The following is a 22,270-nucleotide window of genomic DNA, read 5'->3' on the forward strand; positions in this document are numbered from 1 at the left end:
CTTAGTTATCCCAGCCACACCTCATTTGCCTATGTTTGATGCTGTATCAGTGTGACACAAGAGTAATCCACTCACAGGTGACCTCACCTGGAGGAGCAGATGGTAGGCCTTACTGCAGTATACCAATGCTCAGGTCAGTTGTCAGACTCTGAAGGACACCCCCAGGCAGCACTGCCCACTAATACCTAAGGGGTCATGTGTATGGTGCTATTTGGAGGGGAACCACCCTCTGTCTCAAAATATAAACCCATCGAAAGCTTTTAAAGAAATTGTAGGAGGCAGAATGGAACAGTGGAATTTCCAGTCAGATACCTTGTTTCAAATCCTGACTCTCAAAATCTTAGGAAAGTGATTCTCAGCTTCCTCAATCTGCAGAATGATGGCAGATAACACAACAGTTATGCAGATGCTGCATGATAGTAACATATGGAAAGTACTTAATTCAGGCTAGAGCTATAAGGGCAGGGTCTTTGCCCCACACAAGTCAGGAGGCCTCTCAAAGCAGGTTTTTATAACCAGGAGCTGTTATTGTTGGTGAGGATTATCTGTGTGTCCCTGGGGTAAGAGGAAATGGGAGTTGGAAGGACCGCAACCATCAGGCAGCTTTGCCCACAGATGGATGATTACCAGAGTTATTTTGATTTGCCGAAAGGGAGGCCAGGAGGAGCCACGGATGCCAAGGAGCTGGAGAATGTGAGCAGCAACAGCCTTGGGGCAGACTTGTCCCTTCACAGATCCTTTGATGTCCTGCAGAGCTTTAAGGGACAGATTATCCCTGGGGGACACCAGGACCATTACATAACGGAGAGCTCACAGCTCAGCTTCCTCCCTCCCCTCCCACTGATACAGCAGGAGCAGACAAGGGATGGCAACAACGGGGACAAAAGCAGCCTGGGGTAACTGACTGGCTTTACAAACATTGGCCTTTCCCACCTGAGGGAACTCCCAGAAAACACCAGTAGACAGACCAGGCCCCAGGAGACGTCTCCTTGTATGCTAGTTCTTAGGGCTCCCAGGTCTTCACAGTGAAGGCTGAGCTCTCAGTTCCAGGAGAAGAGACGCAAACCCTCTAGATGTTTACTCGTGACCCCTCCACTCATGCACAGCTCTAGGAAATCTAGTGAGACAATAAAGCAAGGCTGGATTTCCATTTTACAAACAAGGACTCAAAAGAGGCTCGGAAGTTCCAGGTCTACATGAGTCAAATTAGTAATCACTGGCTAAATACACTCCTCTCCCAATGATCTCTCTACTTTAAGTAAAATCTCTATTCTTTAGGAATCTAATCATCCACTTCAGGGTAAGGGTGGTGTTCCCCTCCTCCTACCCTCCCTTTAGGCAGTTCAAGGCTCCACCAGAGACTAAGTGGGACAAGCCTCTGGAGTGTAAGAATCGACCCTCTGACTTTGGTCCTTTCAGCACTTATGCCTTCTCCATGAAACCTTCCTTGCTTACACTTTCCTTTGGCCTATCTAGCTGTTCACCAGCACACTGAGCTGAGTAGAAGAAATGACCTCCCGATTAGAAACCTACTTAGTGCCAATGCCTCCCATCCATGTTACTTGTCTCAGAATGCATGGTACTGGGAGAGCAGGAAATTCAATCTACTTGGTGCTCAGTTTGTTGAATTCAGTTTAAAGATGATTCAGTGAGGTAATATGCCATATTGGGTAGTCATGGGCTTAGAGCTGGGTTCAGATCTGAGCTTTGCCCTTCAGGAAGTTATTCAAAAAGAAGCGAATGAAATAATGGTCATAAAGCACTTAGCCCAGGGATGACTATTCATTATCACCTTTGGTCATCTTATGCACTGTCACCCTCCTTCCAAGCCTAACCCCTTGGCCTGCCACACTCACAAGGTGAAGCTCCAGTTGGAGGTTTCATAGCCCGAGGCTAAATCTCATCTTGCCACTTCTCTTAGGGAGGGCAGTCTTGTGAGGGAAGGGCACATCTTAGGTGCTTCTGGGTTAGTTCATGGCCATCCTGACAGCTGGGCCAGGAAGTCACACTCAACAGAGAAAGGACCTAGAGACCTATCTAGTTCTGTATTCCCAATTTTTCACCTAAAATCCCTTTTAAATCTACCCCTGAGGGACTCTGTTTTGAAGACTTGCTGTTTAAAACAAACCACATTAGTTAAGCATTTATTTTCCATTTTTAGTTTTTAGTATCACTTCTGATTAACTTGACACCTATAATATGACAGTTTGAGGTATAATTCCAGCCAAATTGGCTTCTACAGCTTCAATGTGAGCAAACGTGCTACCGCCTGTTAGATGAGCTGAAAAAGCTTGTGAATCCCCAGAATACCATTAGGGACCCAATCACAGAGTCTGGGTAAATTAGATCTTGTAAAACAGAAACAAAATCCAAAGCCCAGGTCAAGAGGACAATCCAGGTAACCCAGCTTGTTAGACCAGAGCCCCATCTTTAGACCAAGGCCAAGGATCAAGATACTATTTATTACTTCAAAAAGAAATTAGGCTTCACTTCTTCGGGGTTCGGCAGCTACCAAAATTGCATATGAAGGAAAGAATCTTTTCTATGACCCCTCAGGTCACACCAACATCTGATTTCCTTCAGCAGGCTTGAGCTGTCTGCTCCAAATAAACGTCATTCAAGGGCCCTGGCTTCAAAAGGCCTTAGTAACCGAGGTTTGTGTATTAGACAGTAAACTTGGCCATGAATGCAGATTCCCTCATCCCACAACACCCTCCCTGGTAACATGTGGGCAGTGGCACCTGGAACATCAGTTTGGCTGGCTTCCCACTTTGGGTAAGTCTGTGGCTGGCTGGCAGAAACCATTAGGGATTATTAAATATCTTCAAAAAGTGACAAAAATAAGGGCAAGATAGAATCGATTGAGTAATCTTTAAAAATAGGTAATTTTTCTGGGACAAGTAATTGGACAGTTGCTGTGAGTACAGCTTTGTTTAAAAAAAGCTATTTGGTAATCATCAGAAGCAAGGCTACTATTAAAGATCACTGTCTTCAGAAAAAAACAAAAGACAATACCTCAAGCCAAAGTGTGTATCTAAAAATTCTACCATTTCACATTTCATTTAGACAGTTTATATAGGGCACTTTTTGCAACCTCTTGTGATACTTTACAACCTCAGTAAGATAAATATGATCTACTCCATTTTACGGATAATAAAACTCAATAAGATAAATATGATCCACTCTATTCTATGGGTTAATAAAACCCAGAGAGGTAAAATAACTTGCCTGAGGTCACATAGCCAGTAAACCACAGAAACGGGACTCAATCCTAGACAGTCCACTAGGCAATACTGCTTTTAGAGGAACCCCATGTGCTTTTCCGTTCATTGTTGCAAGACATTAAAACAGTTTAGCCCTGATTTAAACAATACTCTGAAATCTACAAACCTAGATGACTGAGGCATTTCTTTATCACGCTGGTGCTGGGGACAAGTGTGTTTTCTATGTGCAGCCATATTTGGAGCCACGACAACAGATCTAATAGGTACTCTAGCTAGGAATCAGGACACTCAAGCTCTGTCCTTTCGTTTAGGACCTTGAATAACTCCCTTCTTTCTAGGTCTCCAGCTGCCCCCTACTTCTCGGCTTTCCTTCCCAGTAAAATTCCTCAGGAACAGTCATCTATACCACTGGTTCTCAAAGCGTGGTTTGGAGTTTGAGAGTCCATGAAGCCAATAACACTAGGACATCATTTACCTTTTTCACTTTCATCTAAGTGTGCAGTGGAGTTTTCCAGGAGTTCCCTGGCACCAGGTTATAATGCAGAAGCAAATATGAGAATCTGGCTGACTATTAAGGCAGATATTAAAAAGATTTGCAAAAATACAAAAGTGTCATTCTACTCACAAAATAGTTTTTGAAAATAGTTATTTTTCATAAATCATGATGTTTATGTTAACATGTAACCAATTTGTTATTTATTCATCTGAAAGGAATATTTATAATATTTGTTTTAATTTCTAATACTGCAAATATTCATAGGTAAAACCTAAAACAAAAGCTCTCTCGAGTCCTTGGCTTTAAGAGTGTAACAGGGTCTTCAGGCCAAAAACTAAGAATCATTGGTCTGTTCTCTCACTGTTTCCAATTCTTTCATTCCCTCTCAAAACTATTCTAGTTAAGGGTTTTCCCCCCGTTACGTGTCACCAAGTTGCTCACGAGCACTAAGGACTTCCCAGTTACTAAATCCAATGGTCAATCCTCATTGAGAAATGTCATGGCATATATCTCATAGCTTATTGCTGACTTCTCATAGCTGATTGCTGACTTCAAAATTCACCCTAAATTCAATAGTCACCTCCCTTACTCCATTGTTCAAAGCCACTATTTTCTCTCACCTGGGTTATTACAGTAGCCTCCCCATTTGATCCTCTTACTTGGCCCCTGTAATTTAGTTTCAGCACAGAAGTCACAGTGACCCTTTCAAAAGGTCAGATATCACACATAGCTGAAAACACACCAATGACTTTCCATCTTACCCAAGAATAAAAGCCCAAATCCTTACAATGGCCTGTAAGGCCTACTCTAGTTGACTCCTAGTTACCTCTCGTCCCTGCTCACTTTATATAGCCTTCACGCCTTTATGCTGGCTGTTCCCTCTGACTGGGATGCTCTTTCTCCAGAAATCTTCATGATTCACTCCAACTCCTTATAAGCTTTGCTCAAATGTCACTGTCTCAAGGAGACCCACCCTGATCTCTTCCACTTAAAAGTACACCTCCACCCCCGACCTCCCAACACTGATCTCCCTTATCCTGCTCTACATTGCCCCCCAGAGCACTTTCTAACATATTGCCAATGTTTGCCTCTCTAATAGAATGTTTCCACAACTGCAAGAATTTTTGTCTGTTTTGTTCACCAATGTATCTTGTGTCTGAAATAGTCCCTGAAAAATAGTTTCCCAATAAATATGTTGAATGAATATATGGAATCAGCTTCTCTGTCTAGAAAACTTAGTGGGAGGGAAGAGTGTTTGGACTCAGTGTCTCCCAATTCAAGCCTCTGATTCTCTAACTAGGCAGAGAGCTCATGCATAAAGGTGTGATTTGAAAACTGTTTAGACATATGACTCAGCTCCTGATAACATAGACTTGGACCCAGGCCCATAATTCTAAGTGCCCAGCTAGGACAGGGCAGGATAGGCTATGGTTAAATAGGCAGCAAAAGACCAAGTACTGTATTGTCTTCATTGGCTGTCAGGGCCTGGGACACTTTTCAGTAACTATGTTCCTAATCTTTTCTCATCTCAAGGCCATCTAGTTCTCCTGCAGGATCATTCCTATTTCACTAAAACTTTGCCCTGCAAAACGGCACAAATCCCAATTGTGGATGTCCAAATGCAAGCTGTGATCTCAATTAGTTGTGACAACTCCATAATCCTAACCCAAATTCAGGTCCCTCTTTCAATGACAACCTTCTTCCTACTCCAGAGCAAACTTGAATTCTAAGAGGTTTTTTAAAAGTGGAAAAGATGAGATGGAAATGGGAAATGACAGCATGAAATACAATTAAAACACTGTCTAGCCAACCCTTTTGAGGGGCTCTAACGTGGTATTAGCCAAACCTAGCTTTAAGGAACACTATTCTCTTACTCGTTGAGCAGTAGGACAAACTGATCTGGCACCTGGAAGGTACTCAATCAATGTTTATGGAATGGAAGAATTAAACTTGGTAACTCACCAGAAATAAATTCACTGTGAACACTACAGCTATAACTAGGCTTAACTCAGTATTAACCAACTCCAACTAGAAATCTAAGGGTGATGAAAAGAAAGGTGGGGACTAAGAACCCACCCAGGTGAAGGAGGGCCTTGTGCCCGATGTGTTCCTTGTTTGTGGCCATTGAGATCAGCGCCATCCCCATCACCTCATCTCAAGGCTTCAGCAATAAGAGTACCTACCTACCTTATTTCCAGTTTGCCATATTGATGTTAAGAAAAAAGGGGGGAGGAGGAGGGGCATGAGTAAGATATACCTGCCCTTAAATTAGTAGGATATTGGGTAAGCAACTTAACCCTTTCTTTACAAGGCTTCAAAAGTGAAACAAAATGACACATGTGAAAATACCAAGCAAATATGGTGGTCAATGTTCTTTTCTTTTCCCTTCCCCCGAAACAAGCAAAAGAATTCAAATCTGACCAATATATTAGCTAGCATTTGTGTCTACTCCCATTAACCTCCCATATCTATTACTTTCTTCTACTTCCATATCTGGCAAGTTGTCTCGCCAATTCTCTGCCCTGAAGGTGTCCCAGTCTCCAGTTTAAGCATGTTCAATTCAACTTGCACATGCTTAAATTCTTAATGCTATACTGTTCTGCTCTGGTCTGCAGATGGCTCCAAGCCTGTTAAGCCAAGGTCAAACTCCAGGGTCCTAGGTTTCACCTAATTTCTGATCGTATTTCCCTTGCTCACACCTAGTCTCTGGTCCAGCTGAATCTGTTGCTCCTGGTACACTTTTGTATTTCCTACCTCAGCTCTGTCCACACCCTACTGGTAGGTCACTGTGTTTCCTGATTACACGTCTACATTCTTCACTAACTCAAACTGGTAGAGTCTCTCAAATGCTCTAGGGTCCCTCTGGCTTCAGGTCCTTTGCAGAGGCCAGTCCTACCTAGAACGCTCCCCTTTGAGCCAATTCCCTACCTACTCTTGCCTCTGGGCACCAACCTCTGAAGGGTCAGTTCCCCTTAATACCTCGTCTTAAAGCAACTATGATAAATACTAATTGTTTCTCTCTCCGACTAAGCTGCAGAATTCATGAGGATGGGGTGAGTTTCTGATTTTGCTTACCATTGTTATCCCAGAGCCTAGCACGGTACATGAGAAATCTGTTAAATAAACAAGACTTCCAGATAAGAATATTCACTCGTGAACTCTTTATAATATCTAAAAATGGATCTTCCAATATCTAAAGTAGGAAAATGGCTATATTATGGCACACATAATGAAACGTCAATTGTCGAAAGCCACACTTTCAAAGTATGACATGGGGAAACGCTCTTTAGTGCTGAATGAAGGAGCAGGAAACAAAACTGTACTTAACTACAGCAAGATCTAAACTACGTAGAACTGGATGTGCGAGTAGGAGGGATACAGAGACAGCATATATTCTCTGAAAAAAATCTGTCTGCACCATACCTCTTTTGCACATTTTCTATAGTAAGCATTTATTGATGAGAAAGAGTGTTTCTAAAAAACTTAAAAGACTCAGCTCAAATGCAACTCCACTCAAAAAACTCCAGACTTTCCAACTTGTACTCAAATAATCCCACGTATCTCATGGAGACTTGGTGTAGGGGGGCATCTTTGATAACAAGCATTTAGTTCTCTTCAACTTTGTGTTTCCCCCAACTACAGGGCCCACCCCAGGGCCCAGATTGAAACATCCAGTCCAGGAAGAGCACATGCACAACAAAAAGAGTACACTCACCTAGTTTAAAAACACCCAAGATGCTTTGCCCTGAATTTTAAGCAGCACATGTGACCTGGTCCATTCTGGTTTCAAGTTCAAAGGCATCAGGCCGGTCCTGTGGGTTAGCAGCTAACATATCTTTCAAGAGCTGCTTGATCCCCTCAGACATGGAAGTCCTGCGTTTCTGGGGGATGTGCAACTCCATCTTTGGGTTTTCTAGCAGCGCCTCACCAACAGGGACGATCTCAGTCCCCTGTTTGATATAGGTCCCCAGGAGCTCCTTCTTGGTCTCAGAGTCAATGAAAGTGATTCTTTCTATCATTGCCCAGATGATAATGCCCAGGGCAAAGATGTCAGCCTTGGCTGTGTAGTGTCCCTCCCAGACTTCAGGGGCCATGTAGAAGTCTGAGCCGCAGGCTGAGGACAGCCAGTATTTATTCACATTCACATTTTTGTTGTCTTGATTGCCCTCTTTGCCTCGGGGGGCCAGCCCAGCACAGACCTTGCTTAGTCCAAAATCTGCCACCTTGAGGATGGGGGTGCCAGACCGCTCAGTGATAAGGATGTTGTCTGGCTTTAGGTCCCTGTGCACGATGTGGTTTTTGTGCAGGAAGGCAATGGCACTCGTAAGCTGTAGCATGAAGCTTTTGTTGGTGGCTGGGTCCGGCCTCCGTGACAGGACGTACTGATTCAGGTCTCCACCTTCACAGAACTCCATGACAAACCAGAGATAACAGGGCTCCTCAGCATAACCCAGGATCCTTTCTCCTAAATCAAAGGAAGACCGGAAAGAGCTTGAGTGAGATGGGCACATTTATACCACCTTTAGACTACAGGAATGCAGTGTATTAAAGTAAGAGCGACAGTGGTGACAATCGCTCCAATCGAAAAGGACCAGAACAACTGGCACAAGCCAACTCTATACAAGCTGGCCTGTCTCTACTCACACAGGATGAGTCAAGGGACAAGACGTGGTATAACACAGGCTGCAGGGACTGGCATCAAGCACCTGGGTTTAGGGTTAAGAGTGCCTGGGTAAGAAGTCTGGTTTACTGCTGACTGGGTGGATAGCCAGGAGGCAACTTAGTTCACCTTTTCAAGTTTCTGTTTCTGCTTCTTCACCTGTAAATGGCCATGTGCAACAAGAGTACACTCACAGAGTGCTTGCACTGGCACTTGACATTCAACTTAATATTTATCACTACCCAAGGAGGTAAGAGGAAACAGTCCCATCTTATAAAATGAAGAACCTGAGGTTCACAGAGACTTAAGAGTTAAGAGACTCAAACTCATTTGGCTACAAAGCCATTGTATTCCATCACTGTATCCAAACAGGCAGAATCATACCACCCATACATCCCATGGCTGATGAGACAGGTAAAGCATGAGAAGATTGTCAAATGTCTGTTACTCCATGCTAGGCAAATGACCTTCCTCCCTTCTTTCCTGACTTGTATAATGATTCTTGTCAATGCATCTAGAATTGCACTACGATTGTTTATTCCAGAGACACACTCCAATTCATCAGTGTTTTCTCCTAGCCCATCTTACGCCTAGCACAGTGAGTACGCCTATCTCTATAAAGTTTAGTTTCAAGGAGATAACTAAAAGGTAAGCTGTTCATCTGTATCACGGTCATTTTATGAACAGTGAAGGGTAGGTAGGAATTGCTAGATCTAAAAAGATCAGAAGGAACAAGACTTAAGTTACATAAAGGACAGGGAGTAGATCAGCAGGAAGAAGCAAGAAGGGAATTCTAGACAGAGATGAAATGGATAACAGAACAAAGGAACAAATGAACTAGAGGTATAAACAGGAAAACTACTGGGAACAAATGTATAAGGTGGAATCAAGTTGTGCTGGCTTGAAACTCCAGCTCTATCATTCCAATAGTCTTTGACATTCCAGGAAAGCTGGTAATTGGCATCTCCCAAACAAATCTCAATATTCTCTACAAAGCAATTCAAGGCCCACTAAGCCCTTAAGTGAAGTTATTTGATGACTGCCAGTGCCCAAGAAGCTAAGCATAAGTAGACAGATGTCTTATCTAGCTGATGAGGCTGGGCCTGCCCTGGGTAGTCACAGGGATCATCATGACTGAGCCAGGGCCTGAAGACAAGTTCTGATCCCCATTATGGTGCCTCCATTCTACCAAAACGAGAGCTGCACCTCCTCACACGACCTCTCCTGGAGGGTTCCTTTTATCAGTCATTTAATATAAAGAGAACCAGTGATCTGGGACACCCCAGTAACCCAAATGGCCCTGAAATTACCAAGGCACACAGTCTACTGAAGCCAGTGGTTTGGGAGTTCTAGGTTAAAGCAAGAAGATGGACAAGGCAAAAGCCTTAGGTTTCTGACCACGATCTGACAGGCCTCACTTCCCCTGTAATTATATAATTTGTTTCTATTACTCACAATCAAAGTAATACAGGTAGAACCAGTTTAGGGCAGATGGGTTTCTTTCCATTTTTTTTTTTTTAAATCAGTTGTTTCCCATCTCATAATCCTCTTTCTAGGTCATCAGCTCTAGTGGGCTGAGGCTCTTTATCTCAAAACACTACAAAATGAGCAGTGATCTGAATCCCAAATCAATCTAGACTCCAGAGTAAAGACCCATAAACAGAAGAGTAAGAAATGTCTGCTGGTGGTAGAGCCAGCAAGGAAATGATTAAAAAACCATCAAATCCCTTTTGTAAAGGCCACATCAGAAAACAGTGCAACTTTTCACTGAAACAGTAGGGAAATTAGAGGGTGGGGACTGATGATTATTTTATATACAAAGTTGGGAACTATGGCAACTGAAGTGAAAAGAAAACAAGTCTGCAAAACAGACTACGATGTAAGTCCAGGTTATGAGAATCCAGGGAAAGAAATAAGGGTAAAAAATATTGTAAGGTAGTGAGTGGGCAGGGTAGATGGGACCCGGGATTGAAGAGCTTGCTCTGGGGAAGTGAGCTAAACTCAGGAGGTGCTAAAGGAGGGGGCTGTTCGTTGAGAGGAAAGCACTGGACAGGAAGCAGCATTTTCAGAATAAGACACAGCATCAGTGAGCATGACAGAATGGAAAACTGGGAAAGTTACTTGTCACAGACATAAAAAGTACTTCTTTACACAGGCAAAGGCCTTGGGCTTATTTCAGGAGAAACTGCAGCATATGTTTCCACGGAGGAATCCCCAGCTGCCCTCTAAAAAACATAAGAGGCATGTCAGCGTTCCAGTCCTTTCCTTCAGGCAGACTGCCTATCTGGGCCTCTCAGTTACCTCACAGTAAGATGGAGGGAGGGAATGTGGCACTTGAGGCATTTCCCTTAAGAAGTGGGCCAGGGTAAAGAACAGAAGAGGACAGACCAGAAGGCAAAAAGTCTGGGTTTAGACCTCAGCTCTGCCCATGGGTTTACTGGGTGATTTCTTAGCTCAGAGGAAAATATGAGGAGACTGAGATATGATGCAAAGATGCCTAGAACTCTAGGCAAATCCCTGAACTTCTCTGAGCCTCGGTCTTGTAATTGGCAAATGAGAATGACACCTACGTACCCCACATACTACTGTGAGTTAAGTCATAGGCATGAAATACATTTTGCCAAGTGTAACATACTTTGAGGGCATCACATCCTGACCATCACTAACATCATCATTCCCACTGGACTATACCAGAGTCCTACGACGTCACTGATTTCAATAATCCTGGTGCTGTAGGCTGTAGGCCACAGAATGAAGCTTTCACATGTTAGGCAAAAGATGAAACTGAAATCAGAAAATGAAAGTGGATGATCACACATTACACTTCGCAGGCTGTTCCAACTCAAACACAACTAAAGCACTTTTTTTTTTTGAATGATCTTTCCACCTAAAAAGCACCCCCTCCCCAAATTTCTGCAGGTGCATTTGAATGTGTACCTTTGGGCCCTGCATAAATGCCAACTGACTAACATTTGCCTGTAACTCCCAGGTAACGTCCCTCTTCTAAGCGGCCAAAGTCCCGGTCTTATAATTTACCAAGGTGACTTTGAGTTGGAGAAGGCAAAAGGGTCAAATTTTTAGGAATTACCAAATGCTAGTTCTGAAATGACACTAATTCCTGGAGACTCCAAACCTCTCTGTGGTTTGCCATTCATAGTAGGGGCTTATGGAGGTCCGTGATCAATGGAGTTTTAGCTCAGGTCCATCACACAGTGGGCCCAGTGGGTCCCTGAAGCCAGCCTGTGGTAATTTCCCCAGTTTCAGGATGTACGAGTGGAACAAGATACATGCGGCAACTAGCAGAATCCCCCAAATGAAATCTGCAGTTTGATGATTTAAACTGACAGAAACAAACTTTACATACTATAAGATTTATAAATTCCCTTGTTTGGTATAATCTGAAAGTTCTATAAGATTGATGAGAGTTAAAATTTTAGCTTCCCAGACGGGGAGAATAGTGAGTGTTATTTGGAGGTAGTAAAGATTTGAGGTAAATTAATCTTTGAGCGCCCACTGGGGTCCAGGCATTATTTTAAAGGCTCAATATATGTAAGCTATCTCACCTCGCTGGCCACTGTTTTAGAGGTGGGAAAACTAAGAGAAAGGTTAAGCGACCTGCCCAAGACCACTGCCATGAGTGGTTGGGTAGGACATGACCCTCTACAGCCAAGTCCTTCAACCAGACAATGCTATCTCCCAGGTTGCAGGGTGCTAAAAGATGCAATTTGATTAAACAGAGGTAGTCCACCTTTGGGATGGTTTTATCATCTTCCCCCCAAGTCCAATAGCCAGGAGATCACAAAATACACTATTTCAAAATGTGTCCTAGGCCACAGCGCATGAGGAGACAGAGAAAATGGGTGGGGAGGACCAAGCAGGTGTCTCAGTAAAGAGATTTCATTACTTATGGGAATAAGAAGTTTTGAAGTCTCCCCAAAATGTGGCCTGCTCTATCCAGAAACTTGAAGTCAGCATACTCAGCCATAAGGGTAAGTCAGTATTAGCTGCAGAAAGGTAGGCAGGCAACCTGCTGGAAAAGGATACAAAATGCCTAGGATTTTGTAAACCTATTCCCAAATCACCTCCAGAAGTTAGATTTCCATGCTGTCAATTCCACTGAAACATTTCATGAGAACACAGTGCTTTTCAGACACCAGAGATGAATCCTTATATTATAAAGGTTTCCAGTGATTAAAGCAGAGTGACTACAGCTACAATAACAAGGAATAGGGTACTGTTCTGCCTGAGGAGCAGAGAAAGGTGGTGAGGATGAGAGACAGGCCGGCTAAGAATTACTGCAAGTGTGGCCCTTGAGATGTGTCTCCCAGGATGAAGAGAATGAGCAGGCAGCACAGCGGGGTGTGAGCTTGCAGCGAAGGACACAAGTAATCTGGGGTAATCACAGAAGAGATGCAGTAGGAAGTGGGTACAAATCAGGCTGGAGATGAAGCTGGAGTCAGGTCATGAGAAAACAATGGCAGACGAAAAGGATTTAAACTTCAACTCTAAGAAATAGGAAGTAATAGCAAGTTCTTGATCTATCTTAGCAAAATATACTGCTTGTTGAATCTATAAAGTCATTGATTTTAAGATATACCATTTAAGTAAGACCTACGGGCTCCTGACGACACCATTATATGCCACTGACTAAGCTGAGTTCTGACTTCAGAGATGTTAATATGTGAAAGAGCATGTCTGAGAATGAATGAAACATGTTCCCTTTGGAGGCATGAGGAGTTGGAGATGGGAGACTGGTGGCCAAGACACTCAAAGGGAGGTTTTGAAAGAAGCAAGGGCTGGCAAGGAAGGGGGCGAGAAAGGGATGGGAGAAAGAGGTCTGGGAGGTTTAGAATCAACAGAACTTGGTAACTTATCTCTGGACCCCTGTGATGGACAGGAAGAATTCAGACAGTACTCTAGCCAATTCTCTTTTCTTACTCCAAACCTCTAGCTACTTAGATGATAATTATATCCCTTTTCACAGGTGAGGCAACTGAGGCTTAGATTAAATAACTTGCCTATGGCGTCTCAGCTAGTTAGGGGCAGGTCCCACAGAGTCTCCAGAGCCTGGATTCTTAACTGTGAGGCTCCACTATTATTGCCTCTTAGTGCCAACAGCAGAATTTAACATCTAGATATTTTATTTCCACTTTGACCCAAGCTCCTTGTTAAGCACACTCTTATGTATGGTATGCCCCCAAAGACTTTAATGCTCATCCAGTCCCTAGTGCCCATAGTTCAACCACACGACACGCAGGCTCAGTTTTCAGTACAGAATTATGATTTTGACTTAAATATGCTGAGATAATTCAGCAATATGTATCACCAATCTTAAAAATGCTCAATCCATTTGACATAAAAATCCCACTCTAGCAACTTAGTCTCAGAGAAGAGTGCTAAGACCCTACCATCAACAGCTACAAAAAAAGGCATATCAAGCACCCCAAACACCCAGAACTAGCATTCCATACAGCAAGAAAAAAACAAAGAGTTGGAAATGACTTAATTGTTTCAAAGTAGTCAATGGTTATAGTATTGACACTTGAAAGCTTTAAAGGGCCATGTTATACTTCAACAAAATTTAAATAAAAACCAAAAACATTTCATAAGCAAGTTTAATGTGAAGTAAAAAAAAAAAATTATAATGTTGAAGAATTAGAAATTTAGAGAAATCAAGTTTGATTTTGTTGACTATAGATATCCCTAATTTTGATTAGTTAAGAGCTGTACATTAATATAATTAAGTGGCTCGTCTGAAGATAAGTCCTGAGAAGCAACTAAAGACAAGAAGCATGTTTTCTCAAGGAAAGATGAGCATCTAGACCAAGCTCCGGTCTCAGTCTCAATGACCTTGGGCTGTATTACTATAAGCGGCTGGGTCCAGTGTCAACACCTCAAGACGTGTTCAAAGTACTTCCTAAGATTAGTCAAATGTCACTGTGATCCCTTAAAGTGACTGCCAGGGCAACATAGTGTCCTACTGAGGCCAAAAGGCCCATTATGAATTTGTAGGTCTAGCAGAAAGGACAAGGAGCCAGCCAGGCCTGGGGCAATGCCATCCCCACTCTTCCATCTACATGGTTATGTGACCCTGGGCAAATGTCTTAAGACTATGAATCCGCTTCATTTCCCATAAGTTGGGAAGAGACATCTCTTTGCAAGGCTGTTGTAAGGCTTAACTGGAATGCAGGAATATCTTGCATGGTACCTGGACACCCGAGCAGACAACCACTGGGTGTGAATTATGTTAATGTGTCTGGATGCCACTGGCAGCGGTCTGACAGTCATGAGGCAGCACGTCAAGAACATGGAAACTGGAAAGCACGTCTAGAGGTAAATCTAGAGCCTGACCCCTTACTGGTGTGAAACTGGGCAAGCTACTTGATCCTGATGAATTACTCATGTGTAAAACACCAACTTAAAGGGGAGAGAATTGAATGAGAGAATATGAAAATACTACGAAAAGCTAGCTATTAGTACTTGAACATTACAGGGATCTTGTTAAAATTCCAACAGCCAGGCAGAGTGGGGAATGACCCACGGCAGTCCTGGCTCGTGTCTCTCTCCACATGCAGTGGGCCTTGCCACATACCTAGGCCTTACCTCTTGCCAGGATCACTTCTGATTTACTCTTAAAACTTATCCTTCTCTCCCCTAAACTCAGTGCACGTTCCTGGCAGCTGTTCCCCCTAGAGCACTTCTCATAGACAGCAGTGAAATAACATCTGTCGTGCTGTGACCATCTCCTCCATTAGACTGGGTGCCCGAAGTGGAATGAAACCAAGTCTCTGGGATCCCCCTCAGCGCACCCGGCACACAGCAGGCAACTCAATAATTGGGTAGAATGAATCAAGTTGAGAATTGTGAGCTGAGCTGGAGAGTTCTAGTATAGGGCATACAGATATGTAAATTAAAGACAATGAGATAAGTATCCAGAATTTGAGTCACTAAGCAGGGCTTCTGGCCCTCAGGACATCAAAGGCCAAATTGGAGTTGAAAACAGACTGATGTTCTATTAGGAAGCTAAACTCTCCCTGAGTTTACATACTATAAAAAGCCCCACCCAATGCAACCCCAATTAACCAAAGCTCTCAATTAAGTAAAGGTTGTTTCTATCTCCCGGGGCTGGCATCTAAAATCCCCCATGCATATAGAAGGTAGTCGGTAGCAGGAGAGGTCTGTATGGTTGTCCCAAGACATTCAAGAGTAGACCAGAAGGAGATAAAGGGTCCCTGGCAGCTGAGACACACAGGGAAGGCACCAATACAGATCAGCAGTGCCACAAATACTAATTAATATATAGTTAAAAATAAAGAGTAGCCATTCGTTTCTGTGTAAAATACGATCATGCCCATTTAACAACCCAGAAAAACAGAACCAGAACTTAAGCTACCTGTCCCAAGAGTGTAGCACAACTCAAGACTCAATTTAGAATGCCTGGGCTTGGATCCTGGCTTGGCTATTTGCTTAGCTGTTTTACAATGAGCAATTTCATTAACCTCAGTGCCTCAGTTGTCTCACCTGTAAAATAGGGATAAATTATAGTTCTGACTTCCAAATACGGTTTTGAGAGCTGAATCAGTTAACAGGTATAAATAAAGCCTTTAGAACAGACCTGGCACATCACAATCAGTAAGTTTTAATTTAGTAACAGAGTGAAACTGGGACTAAGACCTCCTGACTCCAAGTCAATACCAGTGTTCTACTGTATCCCATTAATTTCCAGGGCCCCAATGCCACCTTTCGTCTATGTCACTGTCATGGTACCCAAAGATCACCATTCAGCAATCTGCCTTTACTCAGGGGATTTCTAAACTCTGAGGCCTCCAGCTATAGCAGAGATTTCAGTTGCTTTTTAGAGGCCTTGGGCGGTGGTGGCCAGGTGCTGAGCCTAAGGTTTCCCTAGGCACTCAACAGGCTGGAGGGGATAGGGAGTAGGGGATGGGAGGGGGGTCTTCAGGCCAACAACCAATCCACTGCTAAGACCCTGGTCTCCTTCCCCACACTATTCTCCCCTCATTTTACTAAATTCTACTTCCCCATGCCTCTCACACTCCCAGAGAGAACCTCTACCTACCACTCACCTGTGACCTTATACTGTGCTCACCTGGACATGTCTTCTGCATGCTTCATGCAGGAAACTGTGTAGCCTTTTCTAATACAGTGCCTGGCTCAGTCACCACTGAACATTGGTGCATAGACAAGACCACCCCCACGGGCCAAGGTTCCCATCTATGTCAAGTTACCTATAGGTACCTTAGGTACAGCAAACGTCAAATAATTGCTGAAGTAGAGCTAGTGTCTTAACAAGTTGAGATAAGCTGGGCTCCCAGCTTTTCCAAATTTCTATTTGGTTTCATGAGCCTTAAGAGTTTGTCCTGCAGTATATATTTTTTTGTCCTTAGGCTCAGTCTGTGCTTTAGAGAAAGCACTAGAATTTCTTGAGTTTGACAATGAATTCTGGCTTGCTTGCTGTCTTCTTCTAAGTGGCAGTAATCCTAAACTTAGTTCTAGCTGCATTCAGGACAAGGTCCTTGAGCAATGGAAACAAGGAGATAAAAATTATAGATGTCTTAACTTTTTGTGAAAAGTATTCAAAAGTTAAATAGACACCAACCCATCAACCAAATAATTTACAGGATTGCTAATCTGGTTTTAAAAAGCCCCAGGGGCTGGTTTGAATGCTACCATTAACTCCTTTGGGGCAAGTCCTGTCCCTTTTCTGGGCTTCAGTTTCCTTTCCTGTGAAACAGAAGGCCAGATCAGACATCTAAGACTGCTGTAGACTCTCTGAAGCTTCTGTTTTCTACATAATGCTCTAGGTAGGACTTGTTTGGTCTATGTTCAAAGATAAGTCAAGATTACTTATCCACACGTTCCTAGGCTCCCTTCTTATAAGCCCACCTTCTCTGCCAACTTTTGATTCTTACTCCTCTTAATTCTGTACAACACTCTGTAAAAAGCCCTTGTTAATGAGCCAACTTGCCTTTTCCTCCTGGGACTTTGATTAGCATTTAAGTCTTCTACAAGTCCTCAAACTTTTCAAATTAAGTTCCTTTGGGGCAAAGAGTGTTTTTTCCCTCCCTGCAAATAACACTGTAGGGATTCAGTAAAAGTACAGGCATACCTCGCTTTATTGCATTTTGCTTTATTGTGCTTCACAGGTGTTGCTTTTTTTTTTCTTTTTAACCAACTGAAGGCAATACTCTCCACCAGCACAAAGATTACAACTAGCTTTATTGTGGTATCTGGAACCGAACCAGCAATATCTTCGAAGTATGCCTGCACGTGGATTTGGATCAATTGAGATTTAAAGGCAGATCAACGTTTTTTGGTGTTTCAAAAGTATTCTAAGTTGCAGAAGACTGGGAAAAGGTGATGGTAAAGGACTTCCTATTTAATAATAAAGCTGAACCAGATTCCTTCCAGCTGTTACATTTCTGCATGGTATCAGTATGCTGTAAACCCAGTGCCCGAGGGCAGATTAGGATTGCTAAACTGCCAGGAAAATGGAATAATTTGGGTCTTTGTTCTCCAGGTTAACATTAAGGAGCAAAAAACCCATCTAATGCCTATTTACTGCTTTCTAAAGTAACGCTTGACATGTAAATTTCAACGTCAGTTTCATAAGCCCAGGCAATAGCTTTAGTCTTTAATGCTCTATCTCTGAGCCCAACTTTACTTGACTCGTAATACTCAAATACTTAAGACTCCAAACTACTAAAAGGGACATAAAGCAAAATATATTTCTTTAGGCCTGTTTTAGTTCACAAAGGGAAGAAAAAAATACCAGTGTTTCTGTCAACTTGGTGTTCCTGACAACACAGGAAATAGAATGTGTTCCATGATAAAACAAGCTTGGGAAACTTGAATAAAAACTCTGAATTTCAAATGGGATGATGGCAGAAGATTCGAAATACAGCCTGAACTTACTGAGGCAGTGAATTCTTCCTTATCTGGAGTACTTACTGACATCCCAGGCTGCACAGCAACCCTGTGACAAAGGTATCCTTATCTTGGGGATAAAGGAATGCTTCGCACAGGTTTGAAGCAATTTGTCGATCTCATGCAGTCAGTTTAGATAGGTCATGGCTGCAAGTAAGTCTAACCTCAAAGCCCATTATATTAACCACGATGCTATGCTGCCACTGTTTACTGTGGAGTCGTGATCAATTCTATAGGTGAGGGAAGTTTGAACAGTACAGTTGACCCTTGAACAAGGGTTTGAACTGCGTGGGTCCATTTATATTTTTTCCAATAAATACTGTAAATGTTTTCAATAAATACTGTAAATGTATTTTTTCTTATGATTTTAACACTTTCTCTAGCTTACTGTATAAGCATACAGTATATATAATATGTATAACACAAAAAATATGTGTTAATTGACTTCTGGACATATATGTGGGCAAGGGAGGGTTGGCACCCCTAACCCCTGCATTATTCAAGGGTCAACTGTATTTATATGTAGGGAGATGAAGCAAAGACTTCAAATTCAGGCTGAAGTTTCAAGACTGGCATCAATGCACTGAGGGTAGAAGAGGATCATTTGGCGAAGTAAATTCCCACATCCCAAGGCAGTCATGTAATACTGAAGTCCACAACATGCGTTAACTGTAGTGGTGAAGACAGTCTAAGAATTAAGAGCTTGTAAGATACAGGTGAACTAAAAGAATCTACTGGAAAGTCTTTTCAAATCAAATATAGCTGCCCTGGGGGGAAGGTGGGCTTTTCAGGATGGATGAGGCAGAGATGGGCATAAAAAGTGGAAGCCTATTTTGAAAAAGAACTCTATGGGATATTGATCATGTCCTTCACCCCACTGTCAAACAATGACTTGAAATGGGTCAGGGAGTTCTCCTGGGATGGGGTCATTGGATTTTAAAGTCAGGCAAAAGCTCCAATGCTCTATCCAACACCACCCCAAATCCGACCCATTCAGTCACCTCTAATTCATGCTAGGGTAAGGAGGGCAAAATCACCCATTGGAAAGGATCTAGTCCTTGAATCAAGACAGATCTAAGTTCACATCATTTAATTTATTAAAAAATTGTAAAGAAACCAGGAGTACAATGTGACTCCCCTTATAAGCTGATTAACCTTCATTAACTTACATTTGTTCATAGCTAATCCTTAGATTATAGAAAGAGGATTTATTCTTAGTATTACCTAAAGTCACTTCTGTAAGACATCTAGGACATAGTTGGGACTCAGATTAGTAACCTCTCCCCTGAGAAAGTCTCCTCAGGCTCTTCAAGCCCAGTGGCCCTCTCCTCTGAACAAATCCTTGGCTACCTGTAGTACGAACAAGATATGAGTACTGAGTACTCAGGATGAACACACTCCTTAACTGTAGTGAAAACCCTGAAACTTCGATTAGCCCTCCCGAAGACTATAAAGGCCTCCTGCCTCACTGAATCCCATCTCCCTATAAATAAAACCACTCCCAAGCCAGCCTCAAAGGATTAAAAAAAAGATTAAGAATGTAAAAAGGACTAAAAAGTTGTTAGATGTTGTTATGTGACAGCTCTGGGCCCACCTGTGGGGTTATTATTGTGCAGGCCCCAGAGGACTTAGCCAGAAAACCAAGTTTGTTTGACTGCCGTGGGATGAATGACTGGGGGTCTCAAAGCAAAAGGAAGACTAGGAAGCATGAGTTTAGGAGGTGGAGCTGGGGGGTCAGGATATTTGTAACCAGACAGAGAAGGGGTGTGGGATCTAGTACGGTTTTTTCTTTTTGTTTGCTTTGGGAGGGAAAGAGAAGAGGCCCTAGAGAGTGAGGGGGCTTTCAGCAGCTCTTCCACCAACTCTGAACCCAACCCCCTCCACTCGCTGACCGTACTAGACGTTTCATAATAATGGCTCACACATATTGAGCACTTATTAAGACAATGATTAGCACTTAATAAGCGCTTGTTATGAAAATACCAGCTAACGTTTGCGCCAAGGTCCTGAGTTGAGAGGTAGGCCCAAATAGCTGGGCCCTGAAAAGGAGGGTGTGTCTGGGCCCAGGGTGACAGGACTAGGGCCTAGGAGTCCCGAGGTCAGTTTGAACCAAGGCGTCCACATCACTGGGTCCAGGCCCTGCCCAGGAGGGATGGCTCGCAGGGCTCCTACCTTTAAGCGAGGTCTCCACCAGGCGCAGGTAAAGCTGCGAGCTCTTGTTACCGTGGCTCATACGCTGAGCTAGCCCGTTGCGCTGCAGGACGCACTCCTCAAACTGCACCACGTTCTGGTGGCGCCGCTTGAGGCTGGTCAGGGCCCAGAATTCGGCCAGCGCCAGCTCCACATTTTCCGGGGCGTCGCAGCGGATCTTCTTGACCGCCACCCTGGCCCCGCTGCGCCCGGCCACTGCCTCATAAACCACGCCGTAGCTGCCGCGCCCGATCTCTGCCAACAGGCTGTAGCGTGGCCGCGCGGACCCACTGCCGCCCTCCGGCCGCCGCCGCGCCAAGTAGGCCTCGCCCGGGGCCTCGGTCGCCACCGGATCCATGGCCTGGGCCGCTGCCGCCGGCCTCAGCTTCGCGCTGGGCGCTCGCGGCACTGGGCTTCGCCTTTTCCGCTCCGGGCTTTGTGTACCTCTGCGGGCGCCGTCCTCTTTCCCCGTTTCCATGGCTGCGGGCGGCGGGGGGAGCAGCAACGGCGCTGCCCGGGCCCCCCCTGCCTCATCCCTCCGTCCGGCCCCGGGACGAGGAGGAGCGGGAGCTTGGATTGTGACCTACGGGTGAAAGAATCGGTTAAACGACCAGGCCGAGGCGGGGAGGAAAGGAGCGCAGGCCGCAGAGCGTCCCACCTCCTCCTCCTCCGGCCGCCGCGGCCCCTTTAAGACGGAAGCCCGGCTGCTCATAGAATCAGGGAGGGGAGGGGAAAGCGGGAAAGACGAAACCATTGGCAGTGACTCAGAGGGGGAACCGGAAAGAAAAGCAATTTCCCCCCATTTCTGTTAATTCATCGTGTAGGAATAGGAAATACAAGGACCAATGGTCTTCACGATTTATTAAAATCTCCTTAAGAAGCAATTCTGACTATGGAAATCTTTTTTCCTGCAGCCCCCCTCATGAGTTTCCCCCTCCCCACGTTCCGCCTTGTGTTCTCCGGGGTGTAAACAGTCCATTGAATTAAGCTCGAGCAGAGCCCAGCGGAATGACCCAAGTCCCCGAGGGCGGCGGGTAGAGGGGGTGCGCTTGAAAGTTAGGCGTCCCGGAGCGCGGCAAATCCAGGGCCCAGTATTATTTCCCAAAGGCCCGAGGCGACCAGGGTAGCTCCAGCCTCGGCACTTACTTTTACTCTGCAGACTGCGTTCTTACCTGGCCGGCGCCTCTCCACTTCCGGGCGGCCCGTTTCCCCCCTGGAGCCTCGGGCTGGGGATGGTCCACTCCCGGCCAGGGCAGCCTTCGGTACCGAGTGGCGCGAGCAGTGGCCAGCAACGGGTGCGCGCTAGAGTCTGCTGCTGCACGGGTAGGAGCAGCGCCGCGCGTGGGGGAGAACCGAGCGTCCAGGCTCCCGCGGCTCTCCACGTGTTCGCGCCAGCTGATCCCTTTACATAACTTCTTTATATAAGCCGCACCTCCCGCAGGCACTCGGGCCAGCGGGGGCTCCTGGTGGCCCATTCCCCGGGAGGCCGGTCGAGTGCTGAGCCGCTCGGGTCTTGCCAAGGTCGACCGAGCAGCCGCAGCCGGGGCCCAATCACAGGCGAGAACACTCAACCTACAAAAAGTAGGCGCCAAATTCCCGCGATCCGCTGCGGCCTCCAGATCTTCGCAGCCGCTTGCGCACCGCAACCTTCTGACCTCGCCAGTGCTGCGTAATTAGGAACTGCATGCAGTAGACGCCTAATAAATACTAATTGGTTGATCAGATTGGTCGATTTGATTGATTCATAGCTCGTTC

At 44.5% G+C, this 22,270-nt stretch overlaps 1 protein-coding gene across 1 annotated transcript in view; it reads right to left on the reverse strand.

Moving 5' to 3' along the window:
* Positions 1 to 22,058, reverse strand: part of STK35 (serine/threonine kinase 35) — a 40,883-nt gene extending 18,825 nt beyond the window's left edge. The window contains exons 1-3 of the mRNA XM_039863908.1: positions 21,688 to 22,058; positions 20,498 to 21,098; positions 7,436 to 8,185 (exon numbers count right to left, since the gene is read on the reverse strand). Coding sequence (XP_039719842.1) covers positions 7,473 to 8,185; positions 20,498 to 21,098; positions 21,688 to 21,990 — 1,617 coding nt within the window. The 5' untranslated portion in view covers positions 21,991 to 22,058 and the 3' untranslated portion in view covers positions 7,436 to 7,472. The remainder of the gene's footprint in view (positions 1 to 7,435; positions 8,186 to 20,497; positions 21,099 to 21,687) is intronic.
* Between the last annotated feature and the right edge of the window lie 212 nt (positions 22,059 to 22,270).

The sequence above is a fragment of the Pteropus medius genome, unplaced genomic scaffold (genome assembly GCF_902729225.1).
Source record: "Pteropus medius unplaced genomic scaffold, Ma_sr-lr_union100, whole genome shotgun sequence".
Lineage (NCBI taxonomy): Eukaryota > Metazoa > Chordata > Mammalia > Chiroptera > Pteropodidae > Pteropus > Pteropus medius.